Source organism: Heliconius melpomene, chromosome 7 (assembly GCF_056956725.1).
Source record: "Heliconius melpomene rosina isolate 202511_hmr_F chromosome 7, ASM5695672v1, whole genome shotgun sequence".
NCBI lineage: Eukaryota > Metazoa > Arthropoda > Insecta > Lepidoptera > Nymphalidae > Heliconius > Heliconius melpomene.
This window is the reverse complement of record NC_140395.1, coordinates 4,025,317-4,046,168: the sequence shown is the minus strand read 5'-3', so window position 1 is coordinate 4,046,168 and position 20,852 is coordinate 4,025,317. Positions and strand designations below refer to the sequence as shown.

At 37.8% G+C, this 20,852-nt stretch overlaps 2 protein-coding genes across 2 annotated transcripts in view; one reads left to right on the top strand and one right to left on the bottom strand.

Moving 5' to 3' along the window:
- Positions 1-20,852, top strand: part of pwn (calcium-binding EGF-like domain-containing protein pawn) — a 44,215-nt gene that overhangs the window by 13,287 nt on the left and 10,076 nt on the right. Inside the window, exon 2 of the mRNA XM_085188121.1 lies at positions 7,016-7,139. Within this exon, the coding sequence (XP_085044247.1) occupies positions 7,058-7,139 (82 nt within the window). The 5' untranslated portion in view covers positions 7,016-7,057. The remainder of the gene's footprint in view (positions 1-7,015; positions 7,140-20,852) is intronic.
- Positions 10,233-11,529, bottom strand: LOC146537391 (uncharacterized). Its single transcript, XM_085188035.1, has 2 exons — positions 11,390-11,529; positions 10,233-10,842 (listed from the first exon to the last, which is right to left on the bottom strand). Exons 1-2 carry the CDS (start codon positions 11,399-11,401, stop codon positions 10,306-10,308), a joined length of 549 nt encoding a protein of 182 aa, XP_085044161.1. The 5' UTR covers positions 11,402-11,529; the 3' UTR covers positions 10,233-10,305.

The following is a 20,852-nucleotide window of genomic DNA, read 5'->3' as shown; positions in this document are numbered from 1 at the left end:
GCAGTTCTATCCCAGGGTCCCATTGGTAGCGATAAACCAATCGCGTATGCTAGTCGTACCTTAAGTGACACGGAATCTCGATATAGTACAATAGAACGCGAATGTCTTGCTATTGTTTGGGCTATAAAACATTTTAGGCCATATCTTTACGGTAAGAAATTCATGATATACACCGATCATAAGCCTTTATCATGGCTGAACTCACAAAAAGATACAAGTAGTAAACTTACTCGTTGGCGCCTTCGACTTCAGGACTACGATTACGAAATAGTTTATAAAAAGGGAAACCAAAATTTAAATGCGGACGCTTTGTCAAGAATTAGAGTAAATGCCACACATTCAGACGATGAAAAAGACTCTATGATAGTAAATTTTGATAAGAAAGAGAAAGGGCTACGGCAACGCAATGACTCTAGTACAATGTCTATATCAGAATGTAGTTCTAGGGAAAAACCTATAACCCTTTCCGATTCCGAAACTTTATCAGTGCCGAGTTCACCTAGGACATGTGACTATCCGGTTAGGTCACCGTCTGAAACATCCAAAACAGACACAGTTCATTCCGCTAATATCATAGAATCGTCAGGTATACCAATATTGCACGAAGCAATAGACACAAAGCCTAATCAAATTCTAGTATATACATGGTTTAAGAATGATATACAAGTTCGCGATCTTTCACGTGAAAAGCAAAAGGTGTTAGAAGTATTTTTACCCACTTATAATAGAGATTTAGTTAAACAATTTTTAAAGGAGTATATTAAACCAAAAACCAAGTATTTCATTTATTTTGAAAATAATGAACATCGGAAACAGTTTACTAGTATTGTCATAGAATTATTTAGGAAGGATACCGTTCTATTATTCGAATGTACAGAGCGAGTAATTTTTATAGAAAATGAAAAAGAACAAAAAGCTATCGTATTAAAACATCACCAAGGTAAAACATGTCACCGCGGTATTAAGGAAACTCTAGCAAGTATACGTAGGAATTATTTTTGGCACAATATGCAAGAAACCATTTCAGCCATTATTAACGCTTGTGAAACATGCTGTAAAATGAAATACGATAGAAAACCTTTTAAACCTGTTTTACAGTTGACTCAAACACAAGACGCCCCGTTTCAAGAATTATTCATTGATCTTTTTCAGATAGAAGGAAATTACTATTTGACTATTATAGATGCATTTAGTAAATTGGGTCAAGCCATTTCAATAGATAATAGATCAACCGCGGAAGTAGTTCGTGCACTTATGAAATATTTTTCATTTTATGGTACCCCTAAAAAGATTAGTTCCGATCCTGGTAGCGAATTTAATAATGAATTAATGAAAGAATTTTTGAGTTTACATAAAATCGAAATCCATATCGGCTCCCCTAACAACTCTAATTCGATGGGATTGATTGAGCGTTTACATTCTACTATTAATGAAATTTATAGATGCGCGAAATACGAAGAGAAATGCACGGATGCAGCATCAGTGATGATGTATTCCATTATTGCCTATAATAGTTCTATCCATTCTGTCACAGGTCTAACCCCTTTCGAAGTAGTATTTGGTCATACGGATTCAAGTAGTTTATTTGATATAGATTTAGAGAAGCAATACATACAGCAATTGGTTAAAGATCATGCAAAACGTTTAAAAGTATTATATAAACACTTAGCCGAAAAAATGATTGAAATTAAGCAGAAGGTAAAGGAAAGTAGAGGTGGTGAAGATGAAATAGATCTTCCATTAGGAAAAATTATATTTACAAAAGACGTTAATAAACGGAAAAGCAAGGATAAACCGCGATATCATAAGGCCAAAATTATAGGAAAGGATTTAAATAATGTTATACCGATACAAATTGGTCAAAGAAAATCTAAAGTTCCCGTTAAAAATATAAAACGCCCTCCGCAGGTGGTGTTTGCTGATACTGATGATAATGGGATCTGTGCTGGCCCTTCATCTGCAATCTCTTGAAAATAATCCAGGTGTGTATCCTGTAAAAGAAGGTCAGGCGTATCTTCAAACAGATTACTGGACTATAATTAAGGTTTTAAATTTAAATAAAATATATGATGATTTAAACTTTGTTATAAATAAATACAATGAATTTAACAATTTAATTAATAAAAATATTTCTTACTTACGTGATTTCCAAGTTGCAAGATTTCACGTTGAATATATTCGCGACATCACCGTACAGAAATATGAACAGCTAGTTCCACAAAAACGTTTCAAGAGAGGCCTTTTCAATCCATTGGGTTCTCTTATTAAAATTATTACTGGGAATTTAGACTATAATGATGCTGTAAGATATGAAAAAATCATTTCTCAGCTCGCAAAGGATCAAACTACAATGAGGAACAAATTTACTTTAATATCTAAAATGCTTGATAGTTTTATAAATACTACTGAAGTTTTGAATCAAAATTCTTTTGTATTAAATGAGCGTTTGAAAATTGTTGAATCTATGATCAAGGAGTTAGTTTCTAAGGATAATCATTTAGTGTATACTACATATATAGTAAGTCTTTTTAATTTGTTCGTAAGTAACTTTCGTACTATATTCATTAAGCTAGGAGAAATAGAGACTGCATTAGCTTTCAGTAAAATATCCATATTACATCAAAGTATTATTAATTCTACTGAACTATTACAACATTTAGTTTTAATATCTCAAACTGAAAATTTATTATATACGCCGAGTGCGGAAAATTTGGTAAAATTAGAGGAAATAATCAATATTAAATCATATATTAAGCAAAACCAGATTACGTTTATAATGGAGATTCCAATTACAGATAACATTACTTATAATTATTATAAATTATATTCCTTACCTATTTTTCGTAAATCAGAAAATAAAACATTTTCCATTATCCCTAAATATCCCTACCTCTTGGCAAAGGGTACGAAATACTTACCGATCCTAAAACCATGCCGGTCACTTGCTGCTGGAGAACAATTCTTGTGTAACGAAGATCATCAAACCCTTTATCCTGAGATAACTTGTATCGAGCAGCTCTTAAAATTCGAAGATAACTTAACACAATGTGAGCAAAGAGAGATTGACATAGAGAATATAAGGGTCCAAAGAATCACATCTACAAGTTGGATACTATTTTCAAAATTTAGAAACACCCTAACTCAAACCTGTAATGGGGATGTCAATAAGTATTCTATTATTGGGACTTATGTTATGACCTTAGACGAACCATGTAATGTTGAGGTAAAGAATATAAAGATTCGTAGTCATGTCAACCTCATAGAGAGTGATCCTGTGGGAACCAAGCAAGATTTAGTTTTGCCACAGCTGCCTATGGCTAGAGCCCCTGTATTATCCAGTACACGCGTACTCAATATGAGAGGAATCAATTTGGATGAAGTAAAATATATGTCAGCGGTACTAAAGCAAAGTGTTTTCAGTGATAGTGAAATCATTAATAGTGAAACACATCCTAGAGTCAGTGAAATTTTAATTTACATCTTTATATTTTTATTTCTTTTATGTATACTCTCATTTTTACTTTATGTTTTTCGTTGTAAAATCTTACATATAAATTGTTCGCGAAATCATCGGAAAGTTATTAAAAATGAACAACCCGATAATTTCGCACTTGGGGAGGGAGGAGTTATGCACTCACCCAAACCCTCAGTATTAGGTTAAGCGAGATTATTCCGCTGGCTCAGCGAGACCACCGGAGTATTCCCATTATTGTTATAAGCACTTTTATTGTTTCGTAAAATTCATGTTAAATGTCGCAATACATTATAACTTTTGTAATACAAATACTTTTAACTTTAAGAATTAATATTGTTGTGATCTCCAAATCGATCAGACGTATTAAATAGTTTTAATTTAAATTAGTATTTTATTTTTAAAAAAGTAAATTCTCAATTAGAAAGTTTAACTACGTTGGCTTCCTAATGAATAAATAAATAAATAAATAAATAATTGTGAATGCGATGTAAAGTACCTACCTATTTGCGGTTAAAATTACTTCGGGCGCTTAGAATGGGTAATTTGCCATAGTCCATATACAACTATTACTTATTTTCATATAACCACACAGTCGAAGCCGCAGATAAGGAACCTATGATCAGAATGTTAATAATAAAGTGATTAGATATTAAATATTTTTTTTAGCTTCACGCTGTATCTGGAACGTAGCAAGGTAGATAAAGGGAACCTGGGAACCTAATGTTAAAATTGTTCGTTACACTTTCGTTCCCACTTTCCGCTGATTTCTCAATACCTTATTGCGTGGAATTCTTTGCGCGGCTTTGAGTGGCGGAACTTAACCCCGTATTTTGCCTTGTTACCAGTACAAGGAAATTAAAATATTAAATATTTCATTCCTCCCAGTGTCCTCATCTTTTTTCCATTCCATAATGCCGGATAATGTAAGAAATAACGCTATGTAAATTGTGAAATTCTTGTTTAGCATATTTTATCACGGTATGCGGGTATGAGAAAGCTTATTGCCCTACTTGATAACTATTTAATATAATAAATAATGAAAATAGCTTTGGCTTACTACTGAAACTGAGGTGGTTGTCGTGGCGTAGTGGGACAGCATCTGATTGTCAACGTGATGGTTGTGGGTTTGATCCACATTTGGGGGTATTAAATTATTTTCCCATTCTGATAAGTAAAGTACCACATTGAGGTACGCCAGCATTGGGCATAAAGCGGAAAACGGAGTGTCTTAACTCTAGGTTTCCATGTTCTGCCTTCTTATCCTGCTAAGTGCAGGAAACATGCGTGAAGCGAAAAAAATATCTTGAAAATCCTTTTCTATCTATGGGTGGACGCGCGACGGTTGTAGTTTCAAAAACCCCCTGAGTGGTGATTGAACTAATAATATTTGTAATATTTTTTAACTGAATGCTCTAAGTTTTTTAGTCTATATACTAAATATTGGCACGAAATCCACGTCCACATAGCGGTTACGTTATAATACACATTACACATACAAACAACCGTCCTGGTATGCATGACCTAGAAACGTGAAGGACATTCTAGACTTGCTAATTGTGGACTGGTTTATTGAACTGAAGTGTAAATGCGGTTATTTTAAACCTAATACAAGTAATTTATTCAGTTTGTTTAAAATACTAATCTCGGCAATGTTGTATATTCATATGTAGGTACTAATGTTATAAAGCTGAAGAGTTTGTTTGGTTGAGTGCGTCTATCTCAAGAACTAAAAAAATATTTTTGTATTGGGCAGTTCTTTTGTAGAGGAAGCCTATTTATATAGGTATAGACAGACTATTCCTTCCTTCTGTCAGAATCACCGCGTACTTAGATTGCGCCATATGTCATACATAACTCTTAGTTATTTCCATTTGGCCGTAAAAATAAAAAAAAAATCAAATAAGCTTTATAATAGAAATATTAATTAGCTTTATAGCATTACTTCTTAAATAAATATATGTTACGTGTATGCATTTATATATTTTCATAAGCATGTATATTTTCATATATACAATATGTGTGTATGTATGTATATGTGTAGGTTTATTTTTATAAGTGCATGTATTGTCGTATCTATAATAATGACATACTCAGTGCACCTCTTCCCATTTAATTAATGATCTCCTCTACCCCAAGGTTGCCTGGAAGAGATTGCTCATTTAGCAATAAGGCCGCCTATCGTACTATCAATACGATATATCAATAATTATGAACATCTTTGTAATTGTTATAACTGGTGTACAATAAAGAGTATTTTACTTACTTTACTTACTTCTTAGTATTAAATTGTAGATATAAAAACTTCTCCAACTAGAATTTGAAGCCGCATCAACCTTCCGCAATTGATTGTAGACACACATGCCGTCTGAGTCACTATGTATTTCAATACATAATGTGTCTAAATTCGCAATAATAACAGGATATTGTTTTTGATGCCATAAAAAGATCTAGGACAGGCGTTATGTTGAATAACGATATATTACGAAGAATCTTATACCTACACATATTGGAGGGTATCGTGAGGCAGGGGCACAAGCGGATGGTTTACGGGTTCGATTCCCACTCAAGGGAATGAAATATTTAATATTTCCATTTAAGGCTCTAGTAACAAGACAAATCGCGGCGTTGAGGTCCGTCTCTCAGCACATTTCCTAATCCTAGGTTCTCGCTGCCCTGCTAAATGCGGGATACAGCGTGAATCAAATATTAGAAAAAATAAAGAAGACAATGAAAATTCGTTGATTAAAATCAAACGCGGCGTTTAGTAACGCGTTTTATCTCATAAATCATCTTTTTAATGGAAAAATGAATAAGCCTTTATATAGTAAACTTGTTTAACAGTTCTAGAGTTTTTTCATTCAAAAGCCTTCAAGATATTGGTGTCAAAACATTTACATTATATATTCGGTGCCAACGCCCGTATAATTCGTTTGGTTGTACGCCAGATATGTGAAAGTAGCGTTTTTCTATGGATTTACTTAAGTTCTCATTGATTTTTAAGTTATCTGACGTGGAGAACGGAGTGTCTTGCCACTAGGTGTTCATTGAATGCGTGAAGCTGATATAAAATGTACTACTAATGATTTGTACATATAATATAGCGCATGGACACAAGCGTGCGACTGTAAACGCACCGGTTGTGGGTTCGATTTCCACTCGGGGAATGAACATTTTAATATTTTCGTTTCCTCGTTCTGGGTGTTGGCGGGAATTGCTCCAAGCTTCCTCTTCCAACCCTGCTGCTATGTAGATACTTAGAGCTGGAAGCTAAAAAAAATTAAACGAACTAATTAATATCTTCTCAACAAAATTGTCCGAATAAGAAATGTTAGTTTGTGAAGATGGATGTTTGTTCCACGTTCGAAAACTATCGACCAAATTTTGATGAAACTTTACAGTAATAGGTACAGCTTATACACCAGAATAACATATAGGCTGCAATTTATGTAAATATTTGTATGTATTTAATATAACAATAAGTTTAAGCGGGCGAAGTCGTGTTCGTGGCTCATTACTTAAAAATATTTTCCTTTGTTCCAGATTACAAATGTGATAACAATTGATAAGAAGTGATGTAGCTGAATGTACAGAGCAGGTGTTTCCAACATGGCGGTGGGATGGCGGGCGAGCCTCGTCGTGGCTCTCTTAACGCATTTTGTGAATGGTGGGTAATAACAATATGTATTTTATAATATTATTATCATTTTTTAAGTTATCTACTGTTCTGTTCTTCGACTATGGCAAAACGAACGTGCCAGCTGAGCACTAATTACTTCGTCGAGGTCCCGTTTTTTTCATATTTGTGCTACACGTTGTATCCTTCACATAGCAGGGCAGGCAGAGAGAACCTGGGAACCTGGTATTAATGCACACCGTTCCCATCAAGACAATTACGTTCAACATTATCCGCCGTATTCTGGAAGCCGTATTGTGTGTTGAGTGGTGTGTTAAACTATCACTCAACACGCGTAACTTATATATTTTTGTAAAGAAACAAACCGTTAAGACTCTCCGTTTCCCATGCTCCGTCTGATTATCGAGACATTACGTGTTGAATGACGGAATCTAACGCCGTACGTTAAAAAAGTAAAGAATTGTTAGCAATCTCTGCATACAAAAAGAATAATAAAATTTACGTAAAAACGGCCTTAAAACCATCTTTAATTCTAAATCTTAGAAACTACGGAACCATTAGCCTACATGTTTACTCTTTAAGAAAATAATCTCTGCTATGAAGTAAAAAGTACATACAAAATGGCTACGGAATTTAAATTGAAGTAAAACTAATAAGATATACCTACTAATAGCATGTATTCAACACACCTGACTTATATACGTTTGTAGTGGGTTCAAGATCCGGTTAAGAAATGCTTTTAAACATAAATTCCCTACAATTTTGAATAGTCCGGTACGTGTGGATTCGATTCCGGTGTTGGGGGAATGAATTACTTTCATTTACCTAGCTCTTGTCAAAAGATAAATGTCTCTAAAATTGGACAGTACGTGGCGAACGGAGTGCCTTAACACTAGGTTCCCTTTACTTACCCTGCTATATGCGGAATGCTTAAAAAAAGAACGAAAAAGAATACTAAAATAAGAAGATGCATTATGATAAAAATCTTATTGTTACAAATCATTCGGACACAGCACGTTGATTCTGTAAATAATTATTTTGTAATTCTACTGAGATCATTTCAAGGATAAAAGGTCGCTAACCAATTTTCTACGGCAGCTTCGAAGTGTTAGTCATGTTTATTTGTATGAAAGACGAATAAGAGAATTGCTACCATGGCGCAGTGGTCAGCGTCTGGTTGGGAATAGTTGTGGATTCGGGTCAAAGGTTAGGTAAATTTTAAATAGCACCCGCTGAAACTTTTAATTATATTATAGCTAAATTATCCAAAATCTTTACATAAATTATAGTCAACGTAGAACAAACATGCACCCTTACCAATTATTTACTTTTACTTTTATTATAATATTAGCATAATTTTTGTAGCTTTGGTATCTACATTAAGCTCATTGTTGGTTTTCAACTTGAAATATTTTGACATGAGCAAAAAGTGAAAAATAATGTCTGAATGTCTTAAAACCGTTCCTCTTTCTCTCTGTGTGAGAGAGATGAGAACACCACCTACTCTGCTATACAGATTTCCCCAAAATGTTTTTATGACTAATTTTTAACTTCCTGACTTTATGTTTTGTTGTAAGAACAATAAAATATTTAATCGTTAAATGAGTTTTATTTATTATATGTTCTAATGACCACAATTATATACAAAGAAAAAAATGTGAATTCACATACTTGGTTAACTTTAGAAATGGAGGCTTAATTTATTATTTTAGTTATGGATGTATCTTTTCTCCGCCACTTCGCCAGTTTTGTTGGTTGATATAAAATAGTCTATGTAGGGACAGCTTGGTCCAGGTTTTCGATGAGCCATCACATTTACTCAAAAACCACGATAACGACTCAGTTGATAAATTAGTTAAACAAATAAACAGACAGTACTTTTATTTTTATGATATCACACTCTACTACCAAACTTTCAGTTTCAATACCCAAAGATATGATTAATAATAATTAATAAATAATAATTAATAATAATAATTAATAAATAATAATTAATAATAATAATTAATAATAATTTAAAGAAAACATCAAAATAATACAAATAGTGCTACAATTGCTACAGAATGTACTTGGATCTATAAATTATAAGCGTCTAAACTCTGACCACATGCACTATTCAGGGCCTGGCTCGATCAGACCAGCTTGGCGATACCATATTGTATCGTCATAATTATTGAGCTGAGCGAAGCAAAGCTCTTACTAGTCAAAAGTGTGTTACGTTGTAATGCTACTCCTCCTAGACCGTCAAAAGGTGATCCCAGCGAAGTAGTTTGATGATAATTCTAATTACAGTTTTTGAGTAAATGGTCAAAATGTGTCCCATAGAGTTAAGTTGTTTTGAAATCTACGCGCACAGATTGAACTGCAGAAATTAACAGAAATTTCGCAACATTTTTCAAAACATAGCTTCACTCACCTCCACCGTGCACAACATGTAGCGGATCCTATGTTGTGTCGAATTCCGTTTCTTAGATTTTGAAAATGATTTATTTCTCTGAGTGCGAATTAAACCCACAACCCTTGCGTCTACGGTCAGGCGGAGTACTATTGTGTGATAATGGTGTTTTTTAAAGTCTTCTTACACATGCAACAAAAATTATAACAACTCGACAAGAACGTTACGTTATTTACTATAAGCTCTTGGACGGATTCCAACAAGAGCGGGTTTAGACAACGCATTCTCCTTATTTCTATAAAAAAATTTAAATCTCGTTTGAATAACTGCATGCAATTCATCTAAAATACATATATTTAGTAAGAAAATGTTATAGGTATTTCCCATAAAATCAAATTAAACACGTTGCTACTCCTTGCTTAATTAAAAATAATCAGCATAATTGACTAAGACATCACAGGCTATTTTGTAACCATCATGGATACAGAAATTCAGATTGCCTTATGATATTTTACGTACCTATATAGTTTTAAATCAGCTTCACGCTGTATCCCGCACACAGCAGGGTAGGCAAAGGGAACCAAGTGTTAAAACACTCCGTTCCCCCTTTTTTCCCCGTTTTTTTAAAAATATAGTATTAAATAATATTTAACACTTAATTTCTAATTGAATCAAGTTTGAATGATACTTAAAAGTCAGAATTAGAAGAAACAAAGAAAACAAAAACATAAAAAAGAAATATTGTTTATTTACACATCTTCATTTGGCCTGCATTATTGTTAATTAGTTCTACTTAAATACTTACGCTAAGATAGCGTAAGACAAGACGGAGGATGGGTGGACTTGGGACAAGCTTTGGACAGACACTGAATGGGATCCTACACCAGCGACACCAGATACCAAAGGTACGGAGTAAGCCAGGGGAGAAACTACAGAGTGGACTGATGGTACTGAGTAAGATACAGCAGATACTGGTAATCCTGAGGAGACTACGACAGGGGAGCTGCCAACTACAGCACGTGCGGCAACAGGTGACACAGCAGCAGCAGCACCGTCTACTTGAGCTGCAGCAACTTGGGCAGCGTTGACAGCTTGCCAGGCGTGGTCTTCTGCGGCGTTGATCGCTCTACCCTGGATTTCGGCGGCTTGGTCATTGATTTCACGGACAGCGTCTACAGCTTCGACTTGGGCATCGATGGCGGCGGCTTGTAAGTCTCCTGAGTTAACGGGACTGATGATGGAGTGGGCGACGGGCACTGCACCGTAAGCTAGGATGCCGTTGGCAAGCAGGGCTGATGGTGCCGCTGCTGCGCAGGCGAAGATGGCGGTGGCTACAATCTGAGAAATTAAGATTTTGTTATTAATTTAGTTTGTTTAGCTTCTCACTATATCTCGCATGTGGTTGACGGAATCTAGTGTTGAGATCGTCCTCTCGATCGGTCAAAATTCGAGACATTACGTGTTAAGGTAACTCAACGCCGCATTAATAGAGCGAAAAAATGAAAATAATTTATTAATCCTTGTGGGAATAGCATTGCACGCAAACAAATATGTGAACTAGTAGTAAATAGAATAACATAATAAGCAATTCCGCTGATAAATTGCGTCAGATGAGATCTAGTTTGTAAATAAAACGTAATCACTATTTAAAAATATAGATTAAAATTACTAAGTAATAAACTAAATAGTATTATTATATAAAAGCTGAGTGGCGGGACTCAACGCCGCGTTTTACACCGTTACCATTAAATTTTCGATTTCCTCGAATAGGAATCGAACTCACAACCTGTCAATGGGACAGGTGCCACTATGATATGTTTTAAAGTGATTATTTTAAACCGAATAGAAAAATAATAGTTTTTAATTAATTCCAAGACCAACGTACCAGAAATCTCATCGTGCACTTCTTTTAGACTGCTCGTAAGCTACTGATTGATTTTGTCATGTCGCAAACGTCTTTTATACTTAATTTGAACATGCTCTCAAGGGCATAGGGTACAGGAAGTATCGCGAATTTGACGTCTTATATATGATCCATATATACATATATATGTAAATCAAAATTCTTACGTCGCTCATTGAATGACTGACAGACAACGAATAGACGAAACTAAAAGAATTTTCTTTTATGTAAGCTGGTTAGGGAGTGAACTGCACTAAAGCCTTTGAGAGAATGCTTAGATATTGCTATGGGAATGAAAAATTTCCATATTACACCTTAAAGACTATACAAACTAAGTTCCAGGCGACGACTAGTATAGTATATACATATATAAAATTCTTCTGTTACTCAGCGATTGGATTGAAGGGTTCCTAAGGAACCTTCTTAGGTAATCCTAAGAAAGGATTTGCCGAAATACTTACAGATTTGGCTTAGGCGGAAAATAAAATGGAAATATTATAAACATAATGTCGAACGAAAAAAGCCCGGGGTATCTGGCCTGCCTGAGGAGTGTTTTAACTCTAGATTCTGTCTGCCTATCCTGCTATATGCGAGATACAGCGTAAAACTGAACAAAAAATAACGGGAATTATATGTAGGTAAACAAAGTTCTAGTTTAGAACTAGTATAATATAATAAATAATTTTGCAATGGAATGCGGTCAACGTTGATTACCATGTAATTATCGATAAAACTTTTTTATATGAAATGTCTTTGAAATTTAAATATATGGGTGTGGGTTTGACATTTGAAAAAAAAAATTGGTGGTATAGCGTCTGATTGTAAACACGACGATCATGGGTTCGATTCCCATTCGGGAAAGGATTATTTTTTGCTATCTCGCTCTGGTAATATAACAAAGTGCAGGAATGGAACCTGTCGGGCCGTCATCAATGAAATTTGAAAATTGGGCAGAATATATGGAACGGAATGTCTGCTATATGCGGGGTACAGTGCGAAGCTAAGAAAAAAAATTAGTTCTACTTAAATACTCCTTCCTTTGAGAGAGATTCGAGTTAAACTTGATAACTGTTTAAATTCTGATAATTAAAATTGTGCCTTTAAATTTATATTTTTACTTTTATATAGTTCAATACATAGGTATACTTGTTCTTAATTGTGCAAGTCTCCATACATTACGGCGGATCACAGCGCCGCAATTGGCCTTTATAAACCTATCGAAAATTCTTCCAAATCTCCATAATACAATGTAAATAAAACCCTTCATTGGAATGAACCTACAACTATCGACTCCAATCAAAAATCCTTCCCACACACTACACATACGAATATACATGTACTAATTTACATAATTTCAGCCCACGCTTATATCTTCTTAGATATTTTACAATTTAGTTAGTGGTTTACATTGAATTTTAATATGCTCATAGTTCGACTACAAATGAATTCTAATAAAATTCGCACTCATAAACGACAATTAACATTTAGTAAGTGATCGACGTAACTCAGACTGCAGGTATAGTGGGTAATGGGTTACATCGAAACAATAAATTTAGTCTTTTTAAATAAATGGACTTTCCAATATGAAAATATTTTTTCTATTTGCACCAGTAGTTCTTGAGATTAGCGCATACAACCGGATAAACTTATAAGCTTTATATAATGCGATGCTTATGCGATGCCATGGGTTATAATAATTTACTTTATACCGTGATATATATATCTCATCTGGTGCAACAATGACACAATTGTACTTAAAATAAATAATGGGTGGGAGAGGGCTATGTGGCTCTCTGTGAGGAAATATGAGGATGTAATTAAAAAGACTACTTGCAAACTTTAATTGCGCAGTCCTCAATATTTTAAAAGGTGCAAATAAGTCATTGTTGCACCAAATAAGCGATATGATTATCAAACTCGCTACCATCGCGTGCAAAATCAAAATTAGTTCCACTTTTAACTGAGCTGTAATAGTGTAGTATTATCATAAAATATATTTTATAAACAAAATTGGAATTATTTTTATGTCGTTGATTACGTTTATCATATAGTATTCCCCGTTATTATGAAATTAAATTATTTGTGAACGATCTTTTCAGCTTCATGCTGTATCTCTCGCTTAACAGGGTAGGCAGAGTGAACGTGGGAACCTAGTGTTATCACACTCTGTTCCCATTCCATTAAGACACTTCCTTTTCCCACTTTCCGCTCAATTCTTGAGTTATTGAGTATTGAGTAGTCGTACTCAACGCCGCGCTTTGTCTTGTTAGGTCTCTCTCGAGTAGAAATCGAATTTGCAATCGTCACATTTAGTCGGACTCTGTTCCACTTTGCTATAGCTACTTTACTTTTTACAAACAAGTGAATTATAAATAAAACTAAAAAAAATACTGCATAAACTAAATTACGTATCATTTCTGTTGACTGATTTAACAGTTACGAGGGAACAAAGAAACGGATACGCATACATACGCGCTACATACCCCCTTCCCCCATAACATAACCCCTTCTTTTAAGCTCCGCCGCAATCAGGTAATACATTTATATGGTAAATTATTTATCAAGGACTTATCAAACACTGGGATAACGTGTTACGTTTTTTTGTCATAAAAACAAACAAACAAACAAAAATACGGAAGCCATTAACATTAATTTAGTTTAATAAATAATTAATCATATGGGACTTTGTACTGTAAGTGTGGGTTCGATTTCCGGTTCACTATTTAAGATTATGGATATAAATTAAGAACATAATTATTAGAACTCTCGGCACAAATGTTCGACTATAAATATTACAAATGAAATATTTATTAATTTAATTAGGTACTTCGCCCTGGCGTTACTAACAAAGAAATTCATTGCATTGAATTTTCGGGACATTGCGTTTTAAGCGGCGCGGCGGTTCTCAACGCAGCACTTTGTCTTGTTAGAGCGTGAAAATTAAAATATTAAATAACTAGCGGCCCGCTCGCGGTTTCACCCGCGTGAACTATGGTTATTATTAATTTCTGTCTCCATGACTACGTCCTAGTGACGTCTATGCAAAATTTGAGACTCTTAGCATTTGTAGTAACGAAGTTTCATACAAACTTTCAACCCCAAAAACAACCCATTAGAAGTCGAATATTGCAAATTCCCGTCTTAGCGAGCACCTACGTCCTATAAGTAACTGCTATGTAAAATTTGAGATTTCTAGCACATGTAGTTTCTGAGATTTCGTGATGAGTGAGTGACCTTTCGATTTTATATATATAGATAGATATAGATTAATGTAACCGAGTTCAAATCGAACCCGCAACCTGTGACGTTTTCATCTGTGCCACAGCGCTACTACGCCTTCAATACAAGGCGTCCGCCTTGGCCTTACAGATTTTGATACAAGAATTCATTACATTTGATCTCAATCTAACAATATAATACTCTGAACGTCATTTCCAAACAAAAGTGTTTCGTACTTGTTTTCACTGACGCAATATCTACTTGTTACTTTACTTTCACCGCTGCGATGGCGGTGATGTGCTTTCGTTTTTTGTATGGATTTAGTTGTTTTTTGTTGAAATTTTAGTTCTTCTTTGTGTGTGATCGATGATATTTTTATTTCATCATCACGTTTTTTTTTAACCAACTGCACCATGTAAAGGAGGGTAATGTGTTTATTAGTCTATGTATAATTGTATTGTATATGTTATAAACCTCTGTTTGTATGTTGAAGCTGTAGTAAAATATTTAATTTTTATAATTTCCTCGTTCTTACTAAGCAAACTGCGGCGTTGAGTACCGCCTCTCAACACACAATGCTTCGAGCAGTCGGGTGGGAAATGGAAGTGTCTTAATGGGAACTGAGTGTCGTAATACTATATTTCCCAGGTTCCCTCTGTTTACCCTGCTATGTGTGTGTTGTGTGAAGGGGAAAAAAAAATACCACAGTGACAACCGGACGCTTTTTAGTCAAATATTTAAAAAATGAAGTTCGACGAACTTTTGTAAATATTATCCCACTAAACACATAGTTTGTCGGTTTTTCTTTTAACAGTTAGTCAGTCACGTATTCTTCAACCAATTATATCTTCTCATAAATCCCTATAAAAGTAAATAGGCCCCCGACTGTAAACATATTTTTTTTCCTCTTAAAAACAATACAAAAATCGTACCTACTACCTCATCGTAAATATTCAAAACTCTTCTAACTTTATTATAACCACGCAGTCGTATATGTATTTGTACTTTACAAAGTAACTGTAAGCTACAAATGCGGTGATTCCGTTATAGAAACGTGAAGCTTATACAAAGTGTTATGTATCGAGTTTTTTTTTTTATTATAAACTAGTGTTTTTTTATCTGGTTTTGCTTGTTTTAAATTGTTTGAAGGGCAGGGGACTTAGAGGGGAATGTACGTAAGTACAATTGGAAGAAAAAAAAAATAGCTTCACAGACTAGGCAATGGGAACCTAGCGTAAACACACTCTGTTCTGTACGTACCGCTCAATGTTCGAGATAATGCATGTTGAGTGACGGAACCTAACGCCGCACTTGCCGTGTTAGTAGAGCGAGGAAATGATAATAATTCACTTCCCCGATTAGAAATTTGGGAAGCTATGACCGTCGCGTTTATAGGCGCTTTATTACACTTTTTTCAAAAGAAAATACCTATTATGTAAGATGAACGTAATGATAACAAACTCGATATGTTTCGAAGCATCCAGGAGCCGTCTTCCAATTCTCTCATCAGGCGAGCTTCAACCTTAATATTTTATTGTCAATTAATCTACATAAATAATTGCCAAGTCTTGTGATGAGAAGACTGACTGATAACAATAAAAAATAACTATTTTAGTTAAGTAGTCTTCAAAATAATTATAACATCTTTCCTTTACCGTAATTTTACACATTATTTAAATTGTCTAATTGCAATAAATCAATTATTAATTAATCATCCACTCGACGATATGAATTGAAATATTTAATATCATCGTTTTCGTCGCTCTGGTGAGGAGGCAAAGTGCGGCGTTGAGTTCCGCAACTCAATACCTTCACACTAGGTTCCCAGGTTCCCTCTGCCAAAATAAACAATACCAAGTATATATTGAATACGTCGGTACAATACACACTTGTATAATATCTTTCACTATTACCGTTCAGATTAACGGTTGTTACCACTTATGGTGTAATTATGTGCAAACTCCATGAGTTTTTCTCTGATATGCTGTATATTTAATTTATTGGTATGTGAGAAGCGATGATGGAAATACTCTTCATATGTTTGACGTAACTATTAATAATTTTTAGGGTTCCGCACTTCTGTATCAAGTTGAAATTAATGTTGAATATCCATGTCTACAGTTCATTGAGGCCGTCGCTGTCGTAGTGAGTGCAGGAGCGACGGTAAACACGACGGTTGTGGTTGTGTTGTATTAAACATTGGCTAGAGGCCAAATGTGGCGTTAAGTTCCGCCGTACTGAACACGCAATGCCTCAAGAGTTCGGCGGAAAGTGGGGATCGGAAGTCTTAATGAACCATGTAGTGTTGTAACACTAGATTCTGAGGCTCCTTTTGGCTTTGCCATTCTATGTGCGGAATACATAGAGAAGCTAAAAAAATGTCTCCATTCCCTTGACGTCAAAATCATCAAATACGACCAATGATTAACAAATATGCATGATTATATTCAAATTATAGGTTGTAAAATGTGGAAAAAGACAGATATATCAAAAGTGATTTATTTGAAATATCTTTCTTTTCACGCTGCATTCTGCAAATGACGGGATACTGCTATTTACATGCGGGATACGGCGTGAAAACTCATAGGCTGATACTTTTTTTTTTTTTTTTTTTTTTTTATGGAAGAAGGACAAGGCAAACGAGCGTTCGGGTCACCTGATGATGATCACCGCCGCCCACGACCCCGTGCAGCACCGGAGGAGCTACAGGTGCGTTGCCGGCCTTTAAGGTGGAGATAGACGCGCTTTTTGAAGGTACCCATATCGTACCGACCTGGAAACACTGCCGCGGGTAGGCCATTCCACAGTTCGGTGGCGCGTGGAAGGAAATTTCTACGAAACCGCACAGTAGTGGAGTGCCACGTATCCAGGTGGTGTGGATGGTATTTAAGTTTGTGACGTACTGTGCGGTTGGAAAATTCGGCGGCAGGTAACAGGTCGAACAGTTCTTCAGAACACTCACCATGAAAAATGCGATAGAGAACGCACAGCGAGGAGACGTTTCTACGCAGAGCCAAAGTGTCAAGCCTTTCACAGCTTACTGGGTCCTTAATGATTCGAACAGCTCTACGTTGTATGCGATCAAATGGGTCAAGCTGATACTGGGGTGCACCAGCCCAGAGATGAGAACAGTACTCCATGTGTGGCCGAACCTGGGCCCTATATAGGGCCAATCGGTGTTTTGGCGTGAAGTACCGTCTCGCTCTATTGATGACCCCCAGTTTCTTCGAGGCCAACTTGGCCTTGCTTTCCAGATGATCGCGATACTGGCAGTCACTCGAAACATTAAGGCCCAATATGCTGATACTGGGCGCGGCTAAAAGGGGAGTATTCTGAAAGACTGGGGATACGATAAATGGGGTTTTTTTAGTGGTTAACGCGCAAACCTGTGTCTTCAGGGGGTTAAATTGGACCAGGTTCTTTTCACCCCATGAAGAGACAATCTCGAGGGACGCCTCAACAGAAGACACAAGTTTATTTCGGTACTGTTCAGCGTTTTCCCGAGAAAGACTTGCGCGGCCGGAGTAAACAGCGTCCACCGTGCTGTCATCTGCATAGCAATGAATGCTAGAATCTTCCAGCATGTCATTGATATGCAGAAGAAACAGCGTGGGGGAGAGCACGCAGCCTTGGGGAACGCCAGCGTTCACGGGCATATGATTGGAGCAAAAACCGTCGACAACGACCTTGATGCTGCGCCCAGTGAGAAAGCTGGCGATCCACCTGCATAAGTTCTCGGGAAGCCCATAGGATGGAAGTTTGGCAAGGAGCGCTCCATGCCACACTCGATCAAAGGCCTTCGCCATGTCCAAACTAACTGCCAGGCCCTCTCCCTTGCTTTCAATAGCCGCAGCCCAACGGTGGGTAAGGTAAACCAGAAGATCACCGGTTGAGCGACCATGGCGGAAGCCATATTGACGGTCATTAATCAATCGGTGATCCTCTAGATAAACCAAGAGCTGGCTATTGATGATGCTCTCCATGACTTTTGAGAGTAGGGAGGTGATGGCAATAGGCCTGTAGTTAGATGGATCGGATCCATCGCCCTTCTTCGGGATCGGGTGGATAAGAGCGCTCTTCCATGAATCTGGGACTACGCCGACTGAGTAAGAGTGCCGAAACAAACGCGTTAGCACCGGTGTCAGCTCAGGAGCACAAGAACGAAGCACTAAGGGGGAGATGCCATCTGGTCCGCTCGACTTACGGATGTCCAAAGAGGACAGAGCTCGCCTTACAGCTTTTTGGTTGAACTTAACCTCAGGCATTGAGCTCTGGCACCGCGGGATGGTCGGTGGCGTTGATCCTTGGTCATCCAAAGTCGAGTTCGAGGCAAAGAGAGCGCCCAGGAGATCGGCTTTCTCCTTCGCCGTATGGACCAAGATGTCATTCCCCTTGCGTAAAGGCGGAAGCGAAGGCTGGCTGAAGTTGCCGAGTGCCGCCTTTGAGAGCGCCCAAAACTGGTGAGTTCCGGACGGGTAGCTCTCAAGCTTCTCGCCGATTTTGGCGATATGCTGGGACCTTGCTTTGGCAATTTGCCGCTTAAAGGACCTAGAGGCCCGGTTATACTCTCTTTTTGAGGCTTTCACCTTCGGATCCTTAGTAACCAGTGCCTCGGCCCAGATTTGATATGCCTCGCGTTTGCTAAGGGCAGCAAGTTTGCAAGACGTATCAAACCAAGGCTGTGACTTGCCACCGATGGGCACTACAGTGCTAGGAATGTAAAGTTCCATGCCCTGCAGAACCACGTCGGCAACAGCAGCGGCACAGGTACTAGGATCATCAGAAGAGAAGCAAACCGGTCCCCAGGGATAAGATGAGTAAAATGTACGCATCCCATCCCAATCTGCTGACTTGTAGTGCCAAACGCGACGAGTTGCGGGTGTTCTGCGACTGCCGCGCTGAACGGGCACGACACTCCGTACCAGGCAGTGGTCAGAAGACCCCAAAGGAGCATCGACGACCACCTGGTACTGTTCCGGGTGCGAAGTCAGCAGAAGGTCCAATAAGGAGGCATTGTGGTTGTCCACGTCCGGGAGTCGCGTAGGCGACTCGACCAATTGGGACAATCCATTCGCCGTAGCAAGGTCAAAAACGGCCCTCCCAGCGTGGTCGGTAGTGCGTGATCCAAGCCAACTGGCATTGTGCGCGTTAAAATCGCCAAGTATCACGACCTCAGCAGAGGGGATCTGTGAGAGCATATCGTCGATGGCCGATTGCATGTGCTCCATGAGCCGATCCGTTTCCGCATTGCCACTGTGGGACCTGTAAAGGCATGCGTAGACTCGGGTTCGATCGTCCGAGTCAACACGGAGCCAGATAGTCGACAGGTCCCGACCTTCAAGATTAGCAAGACGACGGAAACTCAGGTCCTCCCTTACGTACACAGCGACCCCGGCATGAGGCATAAAGTTGTGTTCTATTTTATAGCCGGGGTATTGGAGGTAGGCTGTGTCGCTCGGTCGGACAATTTGAGTCTCCGTCAGAAATAACAAGGCCGGCCGTGCCGTCTCAAGATGGTGGTGGACGGCATTCAGATTGGAGTGAAGACCCCTGATATTGGAAAAGTCCACGTTTAGTGTGGTAGGGGTTGCCGTGGGGCGTACGTCTCGTTTGCCTTGTTTGCAATTTGGTCTTGTGCGCGGTACGTTGCCCTCCCCAGAATTCGAAGGGCAGCCTGAGCTTGAGGACTCAGGGAGGGATTCTCCAGCACCGGAGGTGCTGGTACCCTCCTGGGGTAGATTCTCTTTATGTGCCGCTTTCATATTCCAGGGAGGGGTGGGGGTTGGGCTCCGGAGCCCGGCATTACCTAATGCGAAACGCAGTGGCATAAAGCCACTACTTAACGCCGGTTTTAAATGCCGGGGGTGGTATTGATCCGGTCGAGTCTGCCCAAACGTGTTGCCATTGCTGGCGACGTGACTCTACCACACGTACTTTAGTCGCCTCTTACGACACCATCAGTACCAGGGTGATCCTATTCTAGGCCGGGATCACACGGCCACATACTAGTGACAGTGACATAACTGTGACAGTGAAAGTGCATCACGACGGTATTGTTACGTTTATGTCACCTTATGTCACTCATTGTCATATAATTTTGTTGTCGCATACGATTTTGGGTCGAGTGGTATTGTATTCAATTTAGTGTTACTTTCACTTTAGTGTTTTAACCAGCTTCCCGCATATAGCAGGGTAGGCGGAGGGAACCTGACATTAAGACAGTCCG